This window comes from Pyxicephalus adspersus, chromosome 8, assembly GCF_032062135.1.
Source record: "Pyxicephalus adspersus chromosome 8, UCB_Pads_2.0, whole genome shotgun sequence".
Lineage (NCBI taxonomy): Eukaryota > Metazoa > Chordata > Amphibia > Anura > Pyxicephalidae > Pyxicephalus > Pyxicephalus adspersus.
The window spans coordinates 43455761-43482418 of NC_092865.1; the positions used below are offsets into that span (position 1 = coordinate 43455761).

General features: G+C 37.8%; 1 protein-coding gene across 1 annotated transcript in view; it reads left to right on the forward strand.

Moving 5' to 3' along the window:
- The window catches only part of IFT56 (intraflagellar transport 56), a 47403-nt gene that overhangs the window by 11740 nt on the left and 9005 nt on the right, over positions 1-26658 (forward strand). The window contains exons 3-9 of the mRNA XM_072420230.1: positions 1544-1618; positions 3393-3495; positions 5536-5591; positions 12403-12456; positions 14606-14669; positions 20951-21039; positions 25647-25730. Coding sequence (XP_072276331.1) covers positions 1544-1618; positions 3393-3495; positions 5536-5591; positions 12403-12456; positions 14606-14669; positions 20951-21039; positions 25647-25730 — 525 coding nt within the window. The remainder of the gene's footprint in view (positions 1-1543; positions 1619-3392; positions 3496-5535; positions 5592-12402; positions 12457-14605; positions 14670-20950; positions 21040-25646; positions 25731-26658) is intronic.

Genomic DNA, 26658 nt, shown 5'->3' on the forward strand with positions numbered 1-26658 from the left:
GGCTGAAAGATAGAATCGGTGCCTAAAGGTATCTAGATTTCTACAATAAAATACAAAAGTGGGCAGTTTAGCAACAATGCATGAAAAATCAGAATGTTTGTACCTGTTTCACCATTACAGAATTCTGAGGAAAATGAAATGTCATCTAATGTTATCCAAACTTTCTAAAACCATGCAAAGCCAACGCTCCCATTCAATTTGTTTGCTCAAATGTATGTTATTTTTTTTTATTTTAAGTACAAGTTACACTGTTTAGTAAAGTTTAAATTTTCAACTTGAATAACCATGCAAAGCCATCGCTCCCATTGAATTTGTTTGCTCAATTGTTTGTTATTGAAGTACAAGTTAGTGTTGTAAGTAAATGTTTAAATGTTTTAATTCTTTACTTAAATAATAGCTAATTATCTAATAATGCCATATATATTTTCTAATTTGTTGTGAAAAACACTATGAATATGAATAAATAGATATTTTTTCTTATGAATAAATAGATTAGTTTTTTTTATCAAAAAACTTTATTTATGCGAGTACTATTTATTGTTGGCAAGAAAAAAAATTGTGGCTCTTCAAAAACTTTGAAATTTTGTAAATTGTAATTTTTGACTCTTCCGACTCAAAAGGTTGCAGACCCCTGGCCTAGGTCAATCATTTTTGATAGCATCTGGCCATCTGGTCCTCAGTCAGTATTCCAAAATAACCAGGAGCTTAATTCAAACAAAAACAAAATATTCAACAAAAATGCAATGAAAAAATAATACAAATGCATACATGTACTAATAACAAAGTTACAACTGTAAGTTTGCAACAATGTACCAGCTTATCAGCTTCAATATAAGGGAAACATTGCACTGGGTTTGCAGTAACTTAGTCTTATCTATCTCCTGCAATTTTGAGAAGAACTTTGCACTCCTCTGTAGGTATGTAGCATGTACCATTTTATATCATCTCCTTCAATAGAAAGGAGACATTGCACTCACTGAATCCTCAAGTTTTCCTGTGAAGTAATGTGGCATACCCTACAACAACAAAACAAACAATACTTCAAGCAACTCTGAATACTTGACTGAAAAACACAAGTCAGGAAAAGGGTACAAGAAAGCTTCAAAGTCAATGCCTTGTTAACATATATATTCGCCATTTAGACAAATTATTAAATGAAAAGAGACCTCTGAAAATCTGTGAAGAGACATCCTTAAAATTGAAGAGACTATGCATAACAACTGTTACCCACGTTTAGCAGTTAAAGAAGCCATGCAAATGTAGCAATATTGTCACCATTTCAGTGTCAAGAATTGTGAAGTAGAGTGCCAGGCACTGGCTGCATGACCATATGGATGAAATAATCAGATGTTTCCCCTATCTGCTGCTTTTATGTATTATGTATCGTGTTTTCAGCTGTGGTTTTCACTGAATAAAGTGAAAAATGTTGCTCTCCATTAAAACTACAGCTATATATGTGGAGAATTTTAACATACACAGAGTCATGTGCATAATGTAAATTAAAATGCATTTTTTCTTTAATTCTAATATTTCCATTTAACAGGCAGAACTGAAAAGTTTAATGGATAATACTTCATCTTCATTTGAATTTGCGAAGGAGCTGATTAAGCACAACCTTGTAAGTTCTTTTTAGTTTTGCACTTTTATGTATTGTTGAACTCTGGGCAGACAATGTATAAAATAACAATACCCTTACATTATTTAGCATATTCCTAGTTGTTCTTATAGAATTTGCCCTAGCAGGTTCCTACCATGCAAACATTTCATTAAGGCAACCAGTCATACCAGGCATTTTCTGTTCTCTGGGCAACTGGTTATCTCACTATACCACCTGTAGCCGAACTGCTCTGTCCTTCTCTGCCCTGCTTGGGTGCCCTCCACATAAAATGCATTGGAGTGCCCCTATGCACTATGCATAGTAGTTTGGGATCAGATTAGATACAAGTGTTTCATCACTGTATAAAATAATACATTGTGCAACACATTTTTATTGTTTTGTATTTTTTCAATCATCTAGGACAGGGGTGCCCAACCTATGGCCCGTGGGCCACATCCGGCCCTCTGCTGATTCTCTCTCTGCTGTCTCTGCTCGTTGTCTTGTGGGGGATGGCGCGCATATCTTCTATGTATTTATTCTATGAGATTGTGCTACCAAGAGAATGAGCTGTTCCCAGCCCACCTTGTACTGTGAGATAATCTTACTTTGTGCAGCAGCAGCATGAGAGCTGTGTGTATGCTGCTGTCATTATCCCCATGTATAAACCAGTGAGTGAGTGTCATAGAAATGTGATATTTTCAGGGTACACATGGCACCCTAAAATCTGTTACTAAACTTAATTCCCCTAAACATAACAAGTTGCTAGATACGGGGTCAAAAGCATAAAATCCTAATCACAAGCAGGGATATTTTCACTTTAAGGGGGGCTATTTCAAAACCTTGGTACCCAAATTGAGTTTACATGTTAGGGACCCCTGGGACCCACTTCCATGGCAATGAGCATTAAGGTGATGTCAATTTGCTCAGTGCTGTGGTGCCCCAAATATATACTTGCTCGTTCACAAAATTTCAAGACTGTGTTCAGACTGGTGGTGAGGTTGCAGTGTGGTTACTCTTTCCTCATGCCCTTGAACCCTGCCCAAGGGGGAGAGGCTCAGTACCACTCACTGCCACCTGTAATCAAATCTGCAGACGCTGTGGTGTGATGGACTGAGTGGCTTTTGGGGTGCCTGTTACACATAGCTGGCCACCTTCTGTGACCCTCAATTTCTCTGGAACAGAGGCATGTTGGCAACTGGAAATGTGGGAGCTAGTAGGAAATGCCTTTTGCCCCCCCTCCCATACATTTTTTTACCCAACATATTATGCTACCCTATCACACATAGCTATCACTTTACTCTTTATGAACCCCAATTTCTCTGTAATAAAAGGGAAATGTAACTGTAAGTGGTGACTCTTGTGGCTAACTCCCCCTAAAATGTAATCACTATGGCGCCATCACAAGATATGAAAAACTATACCTGTCATACCAAGCTACCCTGACACACATAGCTGGCCACTTACCTTCTGTAAGTGGGGGACCCTTGAGGTTAACCCCCAGACTAAAATTTTATTACTGCTACAATACTATGGTGCCCTGACACATATAAATGTCCCCTTATATTCTTTGAATCCCAATTTCTTCTAAAAGGGTGCTGTAGGATAAGTATGATACCTATCATACTGTTGAGCCATGAATTGAGCTTTTGAGCCATGATTTCTGTTGAGCAATGAATTCCAGAGAGGTGGGAGGTTTGGTACTGTGTTTGTTGTGTGCCTGGAGTTCACCTTTAAAAACTAATATTTTATGACTTTCTACTTTTTTTGCTAATCTAATAAAAGTGTATATTTTTAGGTAGTTTTCCGTGCTGGTGAAGGAGCTTTGCAGGTTCTACCACCTTTGATAGATGTAATTCCTGAGGCTCGTTTAAACTTGGTGATTTACTACCTTCGGCAAGGTGATTCTGAAATTTTTTTTTTGCTCGTTCTCCTTGAAAAGATATTGGCAAGATACATTTTGACAGGACTCCAGGCTAATGTAAACTATAATTTTTTTAAGGTAGTATGCATAATCCATGTTAATGGATAGCATGTTAGTTTCTGTAAACCTAGTATTAAGACCTGAAAGACACACTGTGGGGGATTAGCTTCAAACACACTTGCTTGGTGTTTCAAGCTTTAATTCCAATTTCAGGGCACTTTGCTCACTTTTATTCGCAAAAACATCCACAAACAATGATGTGACTGGCCCACCCATTCCTTACAGGACACTTCAGGCCTGGATCCCAAATATAGAGCTGCAAATTTTTATTGCAAAAAGCAAAACATTTATTTACAGCCCATTATCCTCTTTTTCTAGGAAACATTGGGGTACATGATTCCAAATACCCTCTGAATTTGGCATCAAGCACTTCTGTCTACTACAACACAAAGAAGAATGTATTTAGCAGAAATAATATTAAAAATTGCAAAATGTTTCCAAACTCGCAAAAGTGCTAACATGCGTTTTTGTTTAACAAATTGATTCCCGTTTTAGTGCTGTTCCAATGCATTGGTGTTCATCCTATGCTTATGACAATGTTACACCCCACCCATATGTTTCAGATGTTGAATGATAAAGTGTGGCACTCATCACTGGAAAAAGCACGGTTTTATCTTCACACTGGCAGAGTTTGAGGTTCTCTGTACTCCCTACTACTGGAATACAAAGGGACTACATAGAAATATGAGGTTGATCTAATTCTAACACTAAGTGGCCAATATATGAATGGCAAACACAACTAGTTGCACTTTTCTCCACCTGAAAAAAAAATAACTTCATAAAGATTAAAGTATAAGATGTAAGCATCTGAAAACTCTTACCAAAAAAGTAAAATATACTGTGGTGTAAGGCTACAACCTATGACAACTAAAAAGAGTACCACTCTGCATGAGAGTGTGTGTGTTCTTGTGCACCTCTGCACATTTAATCTATGTAATGACCTAGCCTGAAAAGATCAACTGTACATTTCTGGGGTTTTTTTCAGATTATCCTTTTGATTGTTAACTTATTTTGTAATCTCCTATTGCAGAGCTTGGTCAGCTAACATGACCTACACCTGTTTGCCGTATTCCACTATACTGCCCTTTGTTACCTGTCACTCCACCTGCTGTTTCTGTGCCAGACTAACTGCTTGTTGCTTTCCCTGGTTTGGCCCTTCAATTTGCACCTGTCTGCTAGCTCCTGCAGTTTTGTAGTGACCTCCTACTGATTTGAGCTTGCCCAGTGCAGACTTGTTTGTAATAACTCTGCATTGCAGAACTCACTTCAGCTGCCAGCACTGGTGCCCCTCCATTGCTCTTGTAACATTTGCCACCGCCATCAGGCTCACTTGATCTAGGAAAAAAATAGAGGTTACCCACTCCTGATAACCACTTTAGGCAGTTAGCAGGTACATTAAATTAAATAAATCCTTACAAATGCATTCCTCACTTCACCCAGGGTCACTTAATGCGCAACAAGGTAAGATCTTCTGCTTTGTTAGGACCCCTACATTACATTACATTTTACTTTTTTTTTGGTATTTGTTTTCTGCATATAAAAATTTTAGTTTTTGGATGTTTTTATTATATAAATTTATGAATAATATGGTGGGAAAGGGAAGCCTCTATGACTGAATTCAGGATGGTGTTAATATTCCATGTTCGTATTTGTGATCATTTAAAAAGTGCTACTGCAAAATGATACTGCACATGTATCTTAAGAAAGTGGCCCTATATAGTCCTGAAATGTTGATTTATGATATCATATTCAGCAATCTGAATAAAAGACAATTCGCCTACAATATATTAGTGGAAATCTAACAAGTTTATATTACAGACCATTTGAATTTGTATAACATAGTGCCAAAACACAAACAACAAGTGTTATATGCATTTTCAAATTTGGTACAATGTCTGTTTTTTGCATAATTTTTGTTACATTTACTCTATTGGTTTTCTTTCTTTTCATAATCAAGATGACGTGCAAGAAGCTTTTAACTTGATTAAAGACCAAGAACCATCTACTCCACAGGTATATATTCAGCTTTACTTTATGATCAATGATTGTGTCTAATTTTAACACTGACTTGTGTGTTTAAGGTCAAACCTACTGTTGAATAACTTGTCTGAATTGGCTGTGTTCTGTGAAGTCAATCGAAAATTTCCAATCTCGGAAGGAGCTTTTTGTCAATAGGAGCTTTTTGTCAAAAATGCTAATCTCACGTATGGGCAGTGAGATCGGGACTCTTTTTTTCCCACCACTTGATCTCTCACCTACACAGTGCGAGATCCGGTAACTTAGGAAGAAAAGCAAAGAAGATGCTGGCAAGACCTGATTGAGTTATTATTTGTGCTTCTAGAAAAGCATTCAGCTTTTTATTAAAGCAATCTTTAACAGCTGATAAAACTACTTGCTGAGGGAGCCTATTCCATTTTACAGACCTTACTGTGAAAAATCCCTTCCTGATGCAGAGATTAAACATATTTTCTAAAGCGATTGTATCTCCCCTCAAATACCTCTTCTCAAGAGACAACATATCCATTTTGTAAACTGATGCTCAAAACTGGACTGCATATTCGAGATAAGGTCTGACTAATGCTTTGTAAAGGAGCAGGATTGTCTCTATCTCTTCAGGCTTTATCTCTTTTATTACAAGAAAATAGTTTGCTAGCTTAAAAATTGTGGCCTGGCATTGCTTGCTATTATTAATTCTATGGTTTACCAAAACTCACTTCTTTTCCATTTTTGACTTTCCCAAATGTATTCCCCTTAGACTGTAAAAAGCATGCATGTTGTTAGCCCCCAAGTGCATAACTTTACATTTATCAATAATAAATATGATTCAGTGCATCCAGGTCTGCTTGTAGATAAACATGCTATATGAACCATATTACATTACATAGTATTATGTCATCTGCAAACACAGAAATTGTCCTTTAAATCACAAATTCTATATCACTTTTAAATATGTTAAACAGTAATTGTACCAACACTGAACCTTGGGGTACACCGCTAATAAGCCTTGAACCAATTAGCATATGGATCATTAACCACTAGTCTCTGGATGTGGTCTATCCATTTACAGACTTAATTTTCCAAACCTTTTATCTGGGTTCAAGTCCAAGTACAGTATACTATGTTACCTGCTACTTCATTGTTTCTTCATTGTCTAAAAATTTACTTCCTTCCTCATAAAAAGAGAGTACATTTGTTTGACAACTTCAGTCTTTTTTAATCCATGCTGACTATCACTTAAAATATTATTTTCTAGCTAAAACTCTTTAATGTTGTTCTCTATCAAACTCTCCAGTATCTTTCCAACTGCAGAAGTTAAACTTAAGCTGCGTACACACGGCAAATTTTTCTCGCCCGATAATCTGTATCGGCCAATTATCGGGCGAAAATCTGCCGTGTGTACAGTCGGTCGTCGTCCATCGTCCGACGACCGATCCTAATGAAAGGGAAGGGGAGAGCGCGCAGCAGGGTGCCGCTCCGTCGCTCTCCCCCTCCCCTCTCCATAGAGCATGAACGGTGCTGTATGTACAGCATCGTTCATGCATCATGCAGTCTTTTCTCGTTGGAAAGGATCGTGAAAGATCCTTTCCAACGAGAAAAATTGCAGGTGTGTACGCAGCTTTACTGGTCTGTAGTTATTTGATAATGATGTTCATTTAAAAAAAAAAAAATAGGTGAAATACAACCAAGAGGGGAGGGGATGTAAATATTAACAACAAGTACATACTCTAGCCATATATAAATAATGGAACAAAATGTACAGCCGATCCTAACAATGTTAAAATTGTTGATTTCTAACAAGTTGGATCACAGAATCTGTTAAAACTCTAAAAGTAACTTTCAAGCAACAGACAGTAAAATACAGAAATCTAGTTATGGATTTTTGCATCAGGCCTGTTGCTGATATATAGCCTTAGTACTCAGGCTATGCCTATTTGTTTGTTTCAGGCAATGCAAATTATCCAACTTCTCAAAGCGGCAAAAGCATTTAATAACTTGCTGAGTTCCAACTTTGCTGGGCAATGTGCTAAGTGACAAACGGGTTGGGGTCACAAATAAAAATAAGAAAAAAAAGAGGAGGGGGAAAACAAAGGGGGGGAAAAGGGAAGGAAAGGACAGGACCGGTAAGAAAGGGAAGGGGAGGTTCCTCTCACTTGGTTTACACAGAATTGAATGCAATCTAAGGGTCCCTTGTCTTATAAATATGTTCACATTATTCTTAAGGGTACAAGTCAACGTATCATTTGTCATTATCTAATTAGGTTTATGTTTAGTAAAATCAAGAGGTATGGTGGTGGCTTTCCAGTAACAAGCAATGGAAATTTAGGCCACTAAAAATTTGTAAAAGATCAGTCCTAACTTTAAGGTATGGGTCATCAAATTTAGAAAACAGGGTGCTCTCCACTGGTATTGGGAGATTGTGTAACTGAAAATATAAGATTGTAAATATGAATCCAGAATCTCTGAACGCGGGGACAATGCCACCTAGCATGCAACACGGTGCCCATCTGGCCACAACTTCTATAGCATATGGGTGAGATATTTGGATTTAGCTTGTGTATCCGAATGAGCACCAAGTATCAGCGCATCAACAGTTTATAGTTGGTTTCTATGAGCAAAGTATTGAGGGATATGGTGGATAATGAGCTCGCTAATTAATGCCAATCCTGGACTTTTCATTCTTTTCCCAGATCTGCCTTAACTGGGTCATATAGAAAAGTTTTTTGTTCGGTGGGAACAATGAATCATATACAGCAAATATTCTCCCATTCGCCTCTGTAATCGAGGAGGAAAATCTGGGTTGTTCCAAAGGGGTGTGAGTAGGGAGTGTGGAGAGTGTAGGTTATAATTTCTTTTTTGACCATACCACACATCCAAGGCATAGGAGGGGCAAAGGATTGCTGGTTGTTTAGCTGCAGGGATCCGCATAGGAACCTCCATCGGGATGGAGAGACATGACAGGGCTTCCACATTAGGTAATTGCGGCGTGGGATTTGGTAGGGTGCTCTGCCCTAATGCAGCGATTTGCCCTGCTTTGTGGTAAAGGGAAATGTTGGGCACATCCAGGCCTTAGGGGTATATAGGGTTTTTTCTATGTTGCTTGTTGTCCCAAATTAATTTTAGCAATTTGTTTTGAATGTTATGAAGCACCAATTTGGTAATGGCTATGGGTAGTGTCTGAAATAAATATATCAATCTAGGTAATGTTCATTTTGACTGCTGCTATTCTTCCAAACCAGGAAGGTGGAGAAGAGCTCCATTGATTGTACAAAATAAGGGGGCCTAATTCGCTTGATACAATTACTGAAATGATGATGTGATTTGTATGCCCAAATATGATATAGATTTAGTGCTCCATTCAAAATCAAAGTCCTCCTGAAGTTGAGCTACCAGTGAGTTTGAGAGCGAGATGTTGGGAGACGAAAAATTGCTTCTATTTACCCTCAGGCCCAAGACCTCTGAGAAAAGGTGTAGCTCTATGAATAGGTTAGGCAGGGATATTAGGGGGGATGAAACATACATAAGGGTGTCATCAGCAAACAGACCACATTTGTGTTCAGTGGGGTCACACTTGATACCTTTAATGTCTGGATTAAGTCTGATGGGTATCACCAGTGGTTCTATAGCTAAGGCAAAAAATAGCGAGAGATAGGGGACATGTATGGTACTTCGCTGTATATGAATTAATGGTGAATAATGGTCCTTGGTCTCTATGTGTGCTGAGGGCATTGAGTAAAGAGAAGCTCTTATACTGAGAAATGCTGGGCCACAACCCATTGTTCCAAGTACATACTTCAAATAATATGAACCCTCTAACCTTTTCCTAAGTAGATAAAGAAGAATGCCAGATAGGAGAGCCAATTATTCACCATAAGCTTTGCATTGGATAGCCCATCTGGGCCTGGGGCACTGTTAGCTTTTAGATCTTTGACTGCTCTCTCTTGTCCGTAGTAAACTCTTTGTCAAGGAATTTGGCATGAGCCTTACTTATTTTGGGAAAGGGGGTCCCTGGAGAAGAAACTTTATTTGACAAGGGAAGAAGGCGCGGATCCTCTCCCACTGGAAATCAGAGGGAGGGCTGGCCATACCAGATTTTAGGTTATATTATATAACAGCAGTGTTGCATAGGATTGTGGAATGGAACCAAAAAATTATGGGTTTCTTTAGATGAAACACTGGCCTCTGTTTATTTAGTTAATGCTTCTTGGATCCAATCTCAATTTCGTGTCCTCTCTTCATGTACTTCTCCTACAGTTACAATAGTTTTATCCCTAGGGTATTCTTTGGTAAAATGATTTTTATTGTCTACTAGACGAAGTCCATTGACTCCTTTATTTAGGAATCCAGAATTTGTCCCAGCACTTGGATGCTTTAGATTTTTGTCTTGGAATATTGAAGAACACCCATATGTGGTTCAAATTTTACATAAAGGTAAAATACCTCCCTTTAAGACCCTTTGGATACCCAAATTTTAAGAGTAACTCATGGTTTAACCTGTATAAATAGAATCTTATTAGATGAGATGCGACCTGGTCTGCCTCACTTTGTTCCTTACTAGGAATTTATATAGGTCAAGATGAAATGGAAAAATCTTTCTTATTGATACATAAGATGTCTAGATCCAATAAGGATCAAGAAAGATCATATAAGATTCTTATTAGATGGTATAGATGCCCTAAGGACATGAATACATTTGATCAGACATATTTATCTAAATGTTGGAGATGTGGGCACTCGCAAGGTTCTATGTTACATATTTGGAGCTCTTGTCCAACTGTTAAATTGTTTTGGCAGAAAATCTTTTACCTACACAACCGAATTTTGGATTTGGACACAAGTCCACACCCCACTATTACTCTTTTGATCATTTTACCTAGTCCTTTAGAACGGATCAAGAAGGGCATTTTACATCATTTTATTACAGCAGGCCAACGGGTTGTAGCCTGTCATTGGGGTATAAATGTACTAAATTACCAGAATGGTTGTGTGAGGTCAATGAGATTTAAGCCATGCAATATCAAATTGCATGGGAAGAGAATAGGTCTAACAATTGTACTCCTTGGGATTTATCGGATTGTTATAAAAACTCTCCAGATATTCAATTGTATTTAGGATTAGGATTTACATTTGATCATCTTTTAATACATATGATCTGAAGATGTTCTCTGAAATAATATAATATTTTCTGTAAACAATTGATGTAAGAATTTGTTTTGCATAACTGTTGGAATAGGGTCAACCTGATTTGGAAAGGATAATTTAGGTTTAAATAAATTTTTCCTTGATAAATAGTTGTTAATTTGAATCTTTCTGGAAAGTATATACTTGTTATATGCGACTAATATAAGTTTTATGTGACGAATAATTGAGTTAAATGTGTTATATGTTAATTATGATTTTTGTTCTTTACAATGATACAATATTGTTTTTGGCTGTATCTGTATTGTAATGACTGTTATTCCCCTCCCACTTTCTCCTTATTTCCCCCCTTTTCTTTTTTTGTTTTTCCCTCCCTTAACACAAAATATAAATAAAAAAAAATGAATATACATAAAAAAAAATGTCTTTGTTTTTCAATATATAGTATAGTATAGTTCACCAAAGGGGGGGTGCTATCGAATCACTTCTTGAAAAAGTGGGCTCTGACCAAAAAAGGTTTGAAACCTATGTTCTAAATGCTCTAAGGTTATTAGTGGTGTACTCCATGGTCCGGTGTAAGGTCTGTGAATATGAGGAATAGGCTCCCTCAGGAAGTAGTTTCAGCAAATTGCTTAAGGAAAAAGCAGGATGCTTTTCTAGATGCATCAATAAACTGGGTATTAAAGTTTTAAAGTAAAAAAAACAGAGACTGTTGAACCAGGAGCATCTGATTGCCTCAAGGGATCAGGAAATAATTTTTCTCCCCTGTTCAAGCAAATTGATCCAGTGTTTTTTTGCCTTCCTCTGGCTTCCTCTCGGGTTTTTATCTGGGAAATGTTTATATCCCTAGTGAACTTGATTGACTTTTGAACCTAACTAACTATGTAACTATACTATGTAAAACCCCTAAATGCTTTTACATTTTTTACTTTCCCAAATGTATTCCCCCTATTCTGTCAAGAGAGAATAGATTCAAATAAGCTAATCTATCCTCATAGCTGAACTGTCCTCCATTCCTTTATTTAGTTGCCCTTCTCTGCATTCTCCCCATTTCCAATATCCACTATCCTTTTTGTGAACTGCTGCCCAAAACTGTCCTGCACATTGCAGATGTGGTCTGACCAATGCTTTCTACAGGGGCAGGATTATGTCTCATTCTCTGCAGTCTATTCCTCTTTTGTTACAATAAAGTACTTTGCTAGCTTTAGATATTGCAGCTTGGCATTGTATGCTATTATTAAGTATATGATCTACCAAAACCACCAGATCCTTTTGCATTTTTGACTCCCCCAAATGTATGCATATTGTTAGCCCCCAAGTGCATAACTTTACATTTAATAATAATAAATGATTTAAATTTAAACAGCCTGGGCCCAGAGCTCCACACATTCCCTTCCATTGAACCTCTCTACCTTTCACCCATTTATCTTTTTCTTACAATGGTCACATGTGCCCCTGTCTTGCTGCTTATGCTTTTTTCTTTTTTATATTGCACATGGATTTTCTATATAGGCATTGTATTATAGACTAATATGGGTTGGACTGGTAAGCTTCCTATAGTGAAGAGCTAAAAGTTGTTGTAATTACTTTAAAATGTACAAATATATAGTGCCATTTTAACTGTACCTTTTCTGGTCAATACCTGTAAATTCCTGTAATACAAATGTCTTTCCTTTTTAACATATAGGAGTATATTCTCAAAGGTGTTGTGAATGCGGCACTTGGACAAGAAATAGGCTCGGTGAGTTTACTGAGAAAATAAACTAATATAGTTGATATACATTTTTTGTTTTTTTTATGCTGTAAAATAAGCCTGTTATTTAGACAATATAACCCATATGTGACAAATACTCAACAGTAAATATGGTAACACAATTTATAAATTAACAAATTATGCCTTTTGCATCAATCCTTTGTAATATTGTATAAACTGATATAAAACTAGCCTCAGGGTCATACTAGACAGAACATTTTTTATTGCTGCTACAAATCACTAATGCCTGCTTTTAACAGCAATCTGTAGCTAGTAATGTAATCACAAAAGTGACTGGAAATATGTTGCAAAGAAGTGATTTGTCACTACTGCAAGTTAAACTAGTACTATAGCCTTGTCAGTTTGTGTGCTTTGCCACAACTTGCAATGCTTCAGCTATTTGTAGTTAAGCCACATATTTAACTACTGTAAAGATTTATTTTTACATACCGTATCCATATCTTCCATTGTAATTTCTGAAATCTATGTTTAAATGTCTTTTAGCTGTAAACGTTGACTCTACTTTTCTATCCAGAGATTATCACATTGGATGTATAATTATGCTATAGAGGAGGGGTGTCAAACTCTGGCCCAGGGGCCAAATCTGAACCCCAACGTCCTTTTTTTTCCCCCCCAAAGGAATCCTAAATATGAACTGCAACTGGCCCGCCACTGTATTGAAATATCGCCGCCACTACAATTCCCAGCATTACTCGCATCTATAGACCAGCGGGCTCTCTGCCTATGAATGGTCCCGCATTGGACTGTTTTATAGAAGCAAGTAATACCGGAATTGTAGTAGCAGCGCTATTTCAATGACGCGGGAGTTCCAGCAGTGGGCCACTCATAGGATTTAGGCCCCGCATTGGCCATTTCTGGCATTTCCAGCACTCCCCCTCAGCTACATGTGGGAGGTGCCAGGAGGCTTTTGGAGTTACTGGGGCTTCTTGGCGACCCATGGCCTTGTATCATATAGTTGTGTTTCAGGCTGTGCGTAGCCTGCTAATATCTAAGTGATGCTGGTCGTGATCGCATCAAGGTTTTATATCTAATGTGAAGGAAAACGTTCTCAATTTAAAAAAAAAAAAAAATTCAAGTCCGCATCTTTGTCTAAGTTTTTAATTTTGGCCCACTGTGTATTTGAGTTTGACACCCCTGCTGTAGAGAATTGAAATATAATTCACATATGTATATGGTATAAGAATGTGTATATATATTTTTATATCTCACTTATATGTGTTATTTTATGTAATTAATTTAGAAGGTGTATACTACTACTATAACAAATTAACATGGTCACAGTTACTTTGTATATAGTTTATTTTTGTATAGTGATGACATCCAAACCCCATATTTGTCTATTGGGCCACGGATGCTAAAACCTCTAACTATGTAATTATGTATGAAGATTGTCTTTTCTTTTAATACACAAATATAAAAAAAAAAAAATACATATTCTTTTCTTCTTCATTTAATATATATCGTAAAATGTGGGGGTATGGGCATATATTCTCTTATGATTCCCACATGTCCTTAGATAGAGACAAAAACCATGTCTACTATCTACTAACTACAATTTACCTAGTTAGCAGTACCTAGTAGTTTGCCAACTTGGCAAACACTGCATGTCCCTTTTTAGTTTTATTACCTTTTCAAGACTGACCACCTGTTCAATACATCTGTAGTTGGCTGATTTTCCCACTCAAGCAAAATCTGCGACTTAGATCATAACTGGGATTTGTAAAATTCAAAGTTTTGATCCAAGCTCGCAGAGGCTAAATTCAAAGCCTGACATGACCCTGATTGGATTCAACTGAACACTTCTACAAGGAAGTACACTACTATTTTTCAGTATAAAGACAAAAGATATATTTTTGAGTGTTCCACTAAGGCACAGTTAACATTTCATGTTCCTCATAGCATATCTTCTATTTGTGGGTTTAGTTGCACCCTAAAGTATTAAATCCATAAATTAGTTATATTCATCATGGTCAAATATTTCAAATAGTATACAATTTTGATTTGCTAAAAACATTTTTTGTGACTGCAAAATAATAGTTTAGCAATTTACATAATCTAAAGCAATATTTTATCTTTTGTAGCTATTTAACATGATTATTCCTCATTTAATTTGTAGAGAGACCACATCAAAATTTCTCAGCAATTCTTTCAGCTCGTTGGTGGCTCAGCCAGTGAGTGTGGTAAGTATTAAAATTGTTGTACAATGTATCACTTTGTTAGCATTTATTACTTTTTTTTACTTATTTGTTTGTTAGGCTTAGTCTACATGGACTGTTTCCCCAGACTTGTTTCACCATTTAAAAGGCCTTGTTTGAAATTCCCATGCATTCCAATAACCTAGTCTACACCAGGGCGTTTCCTTAAAGCACATTTTTAAATTTAAGATAACGTTTAAGATAGCGCTGCTTGTCGCGTTTTAAAAATTTAAAACCTTTGAGAACTCACATTTATAAATGCTTAAAATGTCAATATAAGCCTCCATTGATCTCAATGAAGACATTTTAGCCATTATTACCAATGTGGGTGCAGAACATGTGCCACAGCTATGAAGCAGTGTACCCACACAACCTCTCTTTATTTCTCTGAGCAGCCCTAGCAGTGCTTTATCACATGTTCAAAAGTACCCGGGAGCAGGTAAGTAAGTACAATTTACAACAAACACATACATATAATAAAAAATAAAACAACTTTAAAATTAAAGTCTGGTCTCATTGTTTGATAAGTATATTTAACCCTTTCGGGGAATGAGTAACCTTTGTTCTCATTTCCCAGGGTTAAAATTAAAACTGTTATAATCGCAGCAAATCGCTGCAAAATGCGTCATAGGCATTAATAAGCATTTCCAGTGTTTTAAGGCAAACTTTTAAATGCTTGTAAAATCACATAAAAACATGTATAAACATGGTGGGATCCTTAGGTTTACAAACATCTTCCTTTGTTACACTTGTTTGTGTCATATAATCACTTTTTAACAATCCAAGAAGTTGTTTTTTTTGGATCCTTAACAAAACTTTAGATGTTCCCAGAAGCATAGTTTGGATTTTTAAAAATGTATGGCACCCAATCATTTGTGGGAAATGTATACAAATGGCTTTACTGCCTCTTACTGCTAGCCTCAGAAGACTTGGACCTCGGGCAATACCCTTTTTTTTTTTTTCTCAGCAATAGCTTCTGGAGTTTAGATATCACATGTATTACCTTTGAGAATGAGCTTATTGTACAATTTGAGTCTGTGTTAAGGACCTATTCTGTCTTTATAGCAGTAGCTATTCTCTTTATCTAAGGTTAGCTTTAAACATTACTGGTATCAATACGGGTACTTTTATACCTGCCAAAAGATTGTATCTTTGTATACAAAAACAAAAGGGGGATAACCAGATATAGGGTGATTGACCACAGTAGTCTGTGTAATGCATGAAGCATTGCAAGATTTATCATACAGTCTAGTTACAACTAGATGTAACTAAGGTCCCAAGGGTGGGCCATTCTCCGTTTTAGCCCGCAGTTGGAGTGGCTGGAAATATTTTGGATCCAGTCCGATTTGTGCCTGCAAAGTTGTGTAACCATGTATTGGGGAATTTTTTACCCCCCTCAGTTTTGTCAGAGAGATTCTGGGCGATTGGGTATAGCAATCTGGCAAATGAGACCATTTTTATTAGATGGCATTGCCCAAACAGCAATAGGGGTAGATTTTCCCAGGATTAAGTCGTGTTGGATCTTGTGGATCAGTGGTGCATAGTTAAGTCTATACATGGGTGAGGTGGCTTTGCCTATTTTGTACGCCTAGGTAAGTAATATTGTCTAAAAACTATTGCAAAAGGGGTGTCAGTCAGAGGAGTCAGAGGTAAGATTTTACTCTTGGTGAAGTTGATTCGTAGCCCTGCTATTTGTTCAATTTCAATAAGGATCACATGGATATGTGCTATGTCTGCCGAGGGATCAGAGGTGAGCAGCAGAATGCCATCTGCAAAAATGCAGATCGTAATTCTTTGTCATGAAGGTGCATCCCATGTAAGTGAGGAGTCACATCTAAATAATATACTAATGGTCCTATGGCTAGGTTGAATAGCAACAGAGACAGGGAGCATCCATGCCTCATGCCTTTATGTAGAGGTATTGGCTGGAGAGGAAGCACGGGGTGTGAATCCTGGCTTTGGGGGTTTAGGTACATAGTCAGGAGCAGGGTATAGAATGGGCCCTGCATTCCTATCTTACATAATGTCAAGAAAAGCCATTCAACTTCCACGTTGTCAAAGGCCCTTTCTTCGTTTATACCTTTGATTGCTATGTCTTGGTATGGGTGAATTTTGGCATATTCAAGGGCGGTTAGTACCTTTGTTCATTGGCTGTTGCTAATCTGCCTCCTACAAAACCCACCTTTTAGGGATGGGAGGTATCTGGCCAGTCTATCCCCCATTATTTTAGATATTAATTTGGCACCTATGTAAATGAGAGAAATAAGAGTGTAAGCCGCTGGGTGGTGGGGGCTTTTGCTCTGCTTTGGAACAACTTTCATGTATGATTCCTTGCCTGACGGTAGATAGCTGCTAGATTCCCACATTCTGGAGTAGAGGTGACACAGGTTGGTACTATGTCATCTTTCCTGGTTTTGAAAAACTAGTCAGTATAGCCCTGGGGGGCTTTACCATTGGACAAAATGGCTATAGCATGGGTTACCTCTGTTTCCGTGATGTCACCATGGAGGTTAGACCTCATCAAGGCAGGTAATTTGTGCTGCAAATGTACATAAGGGGCTATCTCTGCTTCTTATGCATAGAGTTATCTTCCTCCTCCTTCATCTTGTAGTTGTCCACCCTCCACTTCAGGGAAGAAATGGATGTATGCTTTCAGCCATTTTCTAGCATGCCAATTGTACACTCTCTCAACCAAGCTACTGATGGTACAGTGGAAACCAGCTCCTTTAAAGAATGTATGGAGTGTTCTCAACCCTCCATGAAACATAGCCTATAATGTCACTACTTTCGGGAAATTTTCAGTGTCCTGGAGATACCTGGAGCAGTGGCTAGAGGCAGGGGGGCAGTGCATGTCCTTCACAGCCCATTTGGTGAATGCCTTGAGTGACACTGACACTTCTACTCAGTGGGACCTATTATCACTCAATAGAATGGTATGTTGAATTAGTTCTAGGGTTGGCTTTTTTTCTGATTCTTCTCCCTTTTCACAAGAGTAACACTCTCCACTGACACCAACACAGAAAAACTGTTCATCTCCTCAGTACAACATTTGTATGCTTAGGAACTGACATGCAATTCTCCAACTAGTCATACTGTGTGAGAGACTTCACACTGCCATCAGGTTGCTTTTCAACATGCAAAAACAAATAACATATTGCCTCTCCCCCACTACCTTCACCTCGGCAAAATTTTCACTGTCAACAGGATCAATATCTTTGCACCTGGGCATATTTCCACACATCCCCTGCTTTGCACATGTGGTGAATCTGGTGGTGAAGAAATGTCTGAAGTGCTACCCTACAGGATGGCTTGGTTATATTCCCACTACAGCAGATACTACACTGCAAAAAAATTCACTTGTGGCCTTGAAAAGACAGAATGGCCTCTCATCCCACAAAATGGTCTGGGCCTGCCTTTTTTTTGGAATGTAACATTTCATTTGCTGGACCACATGTACATGCAAAGTAAAGCAGTAACTGACTATCTCATGCACCACAGCACAAAGACAGGGAGGGTTTCTTTGACCTAGGTTTAAATTATGTCATCTCACTCATTTTCATATTGGAAGTAATGCTGGATTTGATCTGGAGGGAGACTCATTCTGTGCCTTTCCACTATGAAGGCATTATTGAGGAGTAGGACTAGTAAAGGGAGCGTCCACCGCAGGTGGTAGAGGGAGGTAGCCTAGATTAAGAGAATAAAAAGGAAGAGGAGGTGCCAAAGGAGCAACTTGTTTAATATGTGTTTAATTATATGTTTCTGAGGATGAAGATGAGTCCACCTTGGCAAACATGGCAAATTGTATGCTTGTTTGTTTTGCAGTGACAAGTGAATTGTTGATATTGGACAGAGATGACTTTTGGATAGCCACACTCTTTAGACCCTCAGTATCACAGCAAATTTGGTGAATTTTTCCAAAGCCCTCTGAAAATAAAGCAAAGCTTTGATGTTACGCATAAACATTAGGCTGCCACCTCAGGGCAGGCTTTTCCTGTAAGCTGCATATAAATACCTAATCTCCTCATCAGACATCTGTCAAATCCCCACTGCATTGGTCATCAGCCCCTATTTTCTTATGCCCCTTTCATATTTACAACTACATGGTTGGCCTCTCCCAGGCACATAGTAAACTTCTGCTGTGTTCCAAAGAGTGGTAAACACGTATATGCATGGTTGCAACTACCGCTGGGGTTCTTCCTCCAGAGCACAAGATGCAACTGCACAGCCAAAAATGCCTTTTTCTGGATGGTTCCCAACCACTCACATTAACTTAAATATAAGCTTTTGGTTAGACCTGCACCAGAATACTGAATGATGAGGTCAGCAGGGCGTCTGGCCCTTAGCGAGCATTTCTAGACTCCGCAGTAGCACTAGGACAAGGAGGAAAAACTAAAGCCTCTTGAACATAGGCTATATGGCAAACTATTCCAGCCACCTTGGCAGCATGATGGTAGGGACTTGGAAGATGGTATCCACTTATCTGGCATGTCCTGAAGTGTCCTAATACTGAACTATTGACCCCATGGATTGCTGGGCAAAGAAACTTGGCGTTTTGACAGTTTTATTGAAGTATGTCATCAAATTGCTGTTTTTTCCATCCTCAAGTTTTCAATGTGACAGGTGGAATTGTCTCTCAAAGAGACTACATTGTCTGCTTGCAGTGTAGACCTTGTTGACTTTCCTTATAATGAACCAATCCTGAACCAGTGACCTGTTTCAGGCACCTGATCCTGATGTCAAGGAGTGATTCTACTACTACCAACAATCATCACCCTAACTCCACCACCACAAATTGCACAATTAGAGGTAAACCCTTTATAAAATAGTTACAGTATGTCCAATATTCCTAAAACTGGATAGGAAATCATTGCTAGGAATTTTGCTCTAAAAAGAACAGACAAAATAAGAGAAAACTAGTGAATGTCCTTAGCAACAATGGGGGAAAATATTTGCGAGAGATCACAAAATGGTATTGCTGCATTCAGTTGCAGTTATACACAAGCAATTTTTCCCATTTTGGCCTCAGTTCACTTTTATTTGTTCCCAGTTAGGGGTAAGCAAAATATAAAATAGATTCAGACTGGCTCCAGATTCCTAAAATTACAAGGGAACAATTTCTTGATTTTTCCCGAATGAGCATCTAATCCTTCTTTTAAAATTTCAAATTCAGACTCTCTCTGATTTTTTTTTCATCTGATTGTGTCTGCCTTGAATTTTTACAATTCCAAGCACTTTTAAGCATTATTATTATTACTTATTAGCATTATAAGCAGGAAATTACATTTAGTAATCCAAGTAGGTGTCTCATTTAAATAACAAATTGAAAAATATGTAAGAAAACTAAGCAACAAGCAGATTGGTTGATGTTTTATCCAACCAATGTGCTTAAATGAATGCCATTTTTTAAAATCATTGGTTAGTTCTATGATATCACCAGTCTCTGCAAAAAGCTTTCACAAATGTAGTCAATGCAAATCATATCTTTATATGGCAGCTTCAAAGTCCTTTTCAGCTCATAATTGAAAACATTATTGCAGTACTAATTTATTTACTCAACACAATGCATATGTTCTCTGACGTATTATTACACAGTGTTTATATAGCGCCATCATATTACGCAGCGCTGTACAAAGTCCATAGTCGTGTCACTAACTGTCCCTCAAAGGAGCTCACAATTTAATGTCCTCACCATAGTCATATGTCATTAATGTAGTCTAAGGTCACTTTTTTTTTGTAAGGCGAAGCCAATTAAACTCACTGCATGTTTTTGGGGTGTGGGAGGAAACCAGAGTACCCAGGGAAAAAGCCTGTCCTGGCTGGAAATCGAACCTGGGACCTAGCGCTGCAAAGGCTGGAGTGCTAGTAAACATGTTGGAGAAAATCTAAATCCTAGAGATAAACCATTCATTCAAATCATTCATCATCAGTTTTGTGACATGCAGCATGTGTGCTAGTCTTATAAAAAGTGGTTAGACACAAATTTTTTTTTTAAAAAAGGAAACATAGTGCATCTTAAATATAAAGTCACGAAGTCTAAAGTGAATAAATGAGGATTTTACCTCCCATATATTTGTGAAAACACATCATAGTTTTACCATTAAATTAATTTCAGTAGCAGTATAGGCAATGATACAATTAATAATTGCAAAATAATGTTTTTTAATACCTGCAAATGCCTTCATTTTGTGTTTACCATTTTAAGTTTTATTGAACCCATTTGCTTTGTGTCGTGTATTAAAAATGTTGTATTCATGTTCTATTAATAGATACAATACCAGGAAGGCAATGTATGGCATCGTGCTTTTTTATTATTCGCCAGTTTGCTGATGTCTTGATCTATCTGAACTCTATTAAGGTTAGTTCTAATGTTGTATTGTATATAGTGGCTAGTTATGTACATAAATGTGTACTTGGTTTGTATACTAACCATTAATGAGTTTTTATTTGAGTGGAATGTTATCCATAGTGTGAAGAGGTTTGGGTATGCATTTCTGTTGCAAGGTGGGAATGTTGTGGGACTACAAGTGTCAGGAAGGGCTTAAGGGGGACAGAAGCAACACTTGATGGAGCAAGGGCTAAAAAGGTGTAGGAAAGTGAAAAAACAGACATTGTTTCTACAGTATTAACTGCAATCAGATAGATATGGTCACATTTTAGGTTCATAGAAATTAAAAATATTATTAGACTTCAAGGGGCAAAGCAGATCATATGGGCAAGGAAGATCTTACATAAGCTCTCCGGGACCACTGCTCTGTCCTGATCGAGTGAGTGGCCTCAACCCGCACAGCTACATTAGTCCGTGACAATGACATACCTGCACAATATTTCTATTATACCATTTGCACCTGCTTGCGCTTCATAGCAGCATTCTTGCAAATGGTTTTAAAGCAGTACCTGCCACCTCACCCGACTTCTGCCACCAGTGAACCATCTTCAATTACTGTGGTATGATGCCAGACCTGTCCACTGTGAATAATCATTTCCCGCTCTGATCCTACTGTCCTACGCAGCTAGTGTACTGCTCATGCCCAATCTTGCCAAATTCATAGGCAAGCATCACCCTTCGGCAGTTGCAAACAATCAACTAAGCCAAAATTTACATCTCCTCTGTGTGCAGGCCCATCACCACCATCCTCTCCATCTGCTTCCTTCATGTGATGTACTTGACAACCATCCCATGTATGAGAAGTTGGAGGATTCAGTATACCTGAAAGCTGTAAGGGTCAAGACCTTCAATGCCTACTTACTGTGGATCACATGCTGGTTCTGAATCTTCCTCTACCTACATCACCAGCACATAAACACACTCTCTACATGAGCCTGAGCACTTGACACCAATTTCATGACCTCGGCCTGGAATTGTGAAATATTTTCACTTTACAATGAAAGCGACCGCTTGATAGACCTTGGAGTAAAATTTGCTTGGATATTACCTGCGAAACTTTGTGTCACCTGGAAAAGCGAAACCAAAATGCTCAGGTCAGACAGCAACAGACTTCCTAAATTTGGAGAACAAACACTCCCAGGAGACCTAACTGGACCGGGATCTCGCATCAACCCTTCATCTTACCTTCAGGATGGCTTCCCATTGGACTTCTTTATACTTCTTCCACCAATGGAGTACTTAACTGTAGAAATGTTGGCAGGGGATTATATATCTTTGTTTATTGATAGTTCTATATTGTTTAAGATTGAACTCTTTAAATGTTTGTTCATTGTATTTTTGTACAATGCTTTTGTTGCATTACCCTTTTGCCCTGTTTGCTGGGCAGGTAGTATGATAGGTTGCAAGGGAAAATGGTTGAGGTACTTTCTTGCTCTGTAATACAGTCTAGCAAACCCCCTAATTATACTATTAACGTAAAGGGAAAGAAAAGTAGTAGAAGGGGTTTTCTTGGCAATTTAGCTGTTTAATGTCACGTATAACAGGGAGGGGAGGGTAACAGAAAGGTGTATATACTACTAGGCCTCAAATGACTAGGGAAAAGGGAATGGTCACCCCTTGCAGACACCCTAATCTGGCCCTAACTCCTAACCGTATGAGCATCCCCTGATGGTAGAAAAGCTCATACTCAGGAACCTAGGCCCTACCAGCCCTGTATAGCCCTGGCAGTAGTGTCTGGCTTGAGACTGCTGGTTCCTTCCCCTATGAAGGACCCAGTGTCTCCCTGAGGCCTAGTAAACAACTGAATAACAAAAAACACCAATACACCAAAAGGAAAGCAACTTATCTTTTAGCAGATATCAACAGGAACACAGGATGGTTCAACACTCCAGCTATTCACAACCCAGCAGTGAATATCAACGGCACAGCAAGAAGTGTGAGGCCAGACTAAATGGAGGAGCAGTAATGACCAGCACCTGCACCTGATGTAAGGGGAGTGGTCATTACAAACAACAACACAGAAACAAGTAAAACCAAAGAGGCTGTCAGATATTCACATATGCAGCTTGTCTGACAGATCCTCAAACTTCTGTCACAGAAGGGACCGTGACATTTAGTAGCTTAATGTTATAATAAGTATGTACAGGTGAATTTTGTACAAAAATATTAGTCTTTCATGTGCAAAATAAAAATCACAAAAATATAAAATACTTGATGCGAGTCCCAACCCCAGCCGGCTTTGTGAGGTCTGTTGTACTAATAATCATCAATCTGAAGGTTGTCACAAAGCATGGTTCCAAATTATGGAGAAGAACACAACACCATTTAGTGAAATTGGTCACTAGTCCTGTCCTGTTTTGTCTTATGGGCTTCCTCAGGGGATAAAGAGAACCATACCACAACTAGTACATAGGAACCAAACCAATCTCTGGGATTAGGCCCTAGTGTGATTGGATTAAATCAAAATGATAATATACTGAGCATGGAACGAAAAAATTGTAATAATGCTGAAATAAAATGATTCTACTCAAGTGTTGTAAATAGACAAATCTGTGTAGACGTTATTATATTAATAAAGTGACTTTATGTACTAGTTACATCTCTTATTAGGGTAAGGTACTGATGTGCATTACCAACGTTAGTATTTTTTATTTACACTTGAAAAGTCCAATATTTTTGTAAGAAATTCACTTGTACATACTTACCATAACATTAAAGAGGAACTAAACTCAAAAACAGACAAAACAAAAAAAAATACACCTACCTTTAATCCCGCAGCGGAAGTTTCAAAAGGTAATATTTTCTGATAGAATTTCCAATAACTTATACTGCAAGGTGTGAAATAGCCCAGGAGTCTACAAATGAACTCTAAGCAACTGAAGGCTTGTTTTACTTGGGTGAATGTTGATGTTTGAGTCCACCATCAGGAGAACATTGAACAGCAATGGTGTGTATGGCAGGGTAACAAAGCTACTGCTATCCCCCAAAAATATTGCTGACTGTCTACAGTTTGCTAAAGATCATGTGGAGAAACCAGAGGGATACTGGAAAAATGTTTTGTGGATGGATAAAGCCAAAATTGATTTTTTTTGGCCTAAATGAGAAGTGTTACAGGAGAAAGAAAAACTGCATTCCAGCAAAGGAACCTTATCCCAAACAATGGTGGGAGTGTTCTGGTTTGGGCCTGTTTTACTTCATCTGGCCCTTGATCACTTGCCATCATACCAGAGAATTCTAATGTCAAGGAAAATGTCAAGACATCTGTCTATAGCAAGATAATGATCCTAAATACACTAGTTCTTCTGCCAAAAAATAAAGAAAAATTAAGTGAATGTTCTTGAATACCCAAGTTAAAGTCCTGAACTTAATCCAACTGAAAAAATTGTTGCCCGAAAGACCTAAAGCAAGCGGTTCATGTGAAGATTCCTTAATGTGCTTGAGTCGGTGTGCTGGACTGAAAAACATCTACTGCTGTAACTGTTTAGTTTGCAGGTATTGCTGCACAAGGGGATCACAGTAGAACATGATTCGCTTTGCACATGCAGTTAGGTTATTGGATCAGGCAAGGAAGGAGAGTACAGTGGAGGGCCTTAGGAGTATTAAAAAACAAAAAATATGGAGGGCCATAGAATAGTATAGATAAGATTTGGAGAATGATGGCATACCTGAGTATTTAGACTGCCTATGAGGCTTTACTTTCTTAAGAGAGTAAACCCTATTGTCCGGTTATAAGCATATTTTGAAAAATGAAAAGAAGTTTTACAACAATTTACATTGGAGACCTTTTTAAAACTTGCATTGTCTAAACATCTGGTTATTTTTTGTCCAGTTGTTTAGGCGTGATAAGCAGAGCAGAAATGCTAGGAGAGGTCTTAAACCTCTTCTAAAAGCAGATGAGGACCAGTATTGAGGAAGCTGCCAAAGTATAGAATGTGGCATTTTAAAAAGGGGTGGCAAGACAGTGAAGTCTTTCAAAAAAGGCCATGGTTAAAAAAGGACCCCCTGTAGTGCTTATTAGGGCACAAATCCACTTTAAACCATGGGAGACTGGGAAGGTGGGATGAAAATCATTCTGAATGTGTGATGAGTAAATATTGATAACCCCGGGAAACTGATTATTATTACAGCAATCTATAAACAAGGTTGGAGAGTGCAGTCTGCCTTCCTGACAAAGAAGAATCCTGCTCCCGCAGGAAGATTTTGGATGAGACCTCTTTTTCAGAGAAGGTGCTTCATATGTTAGGGAAAAAGCACTATGTTGAATTTAGTTTATTCACTTGTCAACACTGCATCTTCCTGCTTTGTTTACAGCAATTAGGATAAAAAAAAGGAAGCTGAGTGCATCACACTTCTGTCAGTACATGTTCTGTTCCTAGAAATATTATTGATGTGGCTTTATTCAAACTTTTCAAGTTCATCTATAAAAAGCAATGTTCAGTGATGAAAATGCCCAAGCAACATACTACATAGTCAAGTACGTCATATACATGCTAATTGTTAATACATTTATTACAAGCTTTTTTGAGTTGTATTATTAATTTCATACTATCTTAATATTTTTATTGCTTTTAATTTAGAGTTACTTCTACAATGATGATACGTTCAACTTCAATTATGCTCAAGCCAAAGCTGCAGTTGGTAACTATAAAGAAGCCGAGGAGGTAAGTTGTTTTTTTATTAAAAAGCCTCACAAAATATTCTATAGTAAATGTGAGACAATCCCAAAATTTTTATTTCTGTAAATTCAATCGCTTTACTAGAAAATGTCTTATTCCATCCAGTCTCCCTCCTATGTATTCACAGTCCATATATATCCACTTTATTTTGTTTAAATAAAAAAAATCAATTCTAAGTTTTTATTACCTGTGATGTCATACCTTTCAGATTGGTTTCTGCAAGCCATGAGGCAGAGAAGGCAGATTTGTGGGAGGTGATAAAAAAAGTTCTCCTGCAGTTTTAAATTAAATACCAGGTGGAAGCATTCATCTTTATACATATCTAAATCATTACCTTGGTCACTAAATGATATACAGGCTGACCAAGATGGGCAATATCTAATAGTTAAGGGTATGATTGTTTCTCGTGTGTATACATTTTTCAACAAATATTCTCCCAATAAAGATCGATAACATTTTTAGAGACAGTTCTTTAGTGACAGGAATTTAGTGAGGGCATTGTTCTTATTGGAGGTGATCCCAGCTTGGCTCTAAAACCATCCAAAGATGTCTCCAAGGGGACCTCTCATTTACTTTTCTCTATACTTGAGAATTAAGATACCACCCAGCTTGAAGAAATTTCTTTAGTCATATATAAGTATTTCCTCTCCAACAGGTCACATTTTCATTCTTCTACAGACATAGCAGCTTCTTTCTGCCCTTCTATCAATAACTATATAATCTGACTCATCTACAGACTCCTGTAAGTCAGTGGAGCTAATAACAGTGAAGGCATACATGGAGTTCTTGAGTCTTCCTAGTGTCCCTGAGGAGTCTCTGGAAATGCTTCCAGACCCAGCTTCTTGATCAATGTTCCTTGCCAGTTGACATTTTATAGGTCCATATTACTGTTTTCTTCAAACCTGACAAGGAT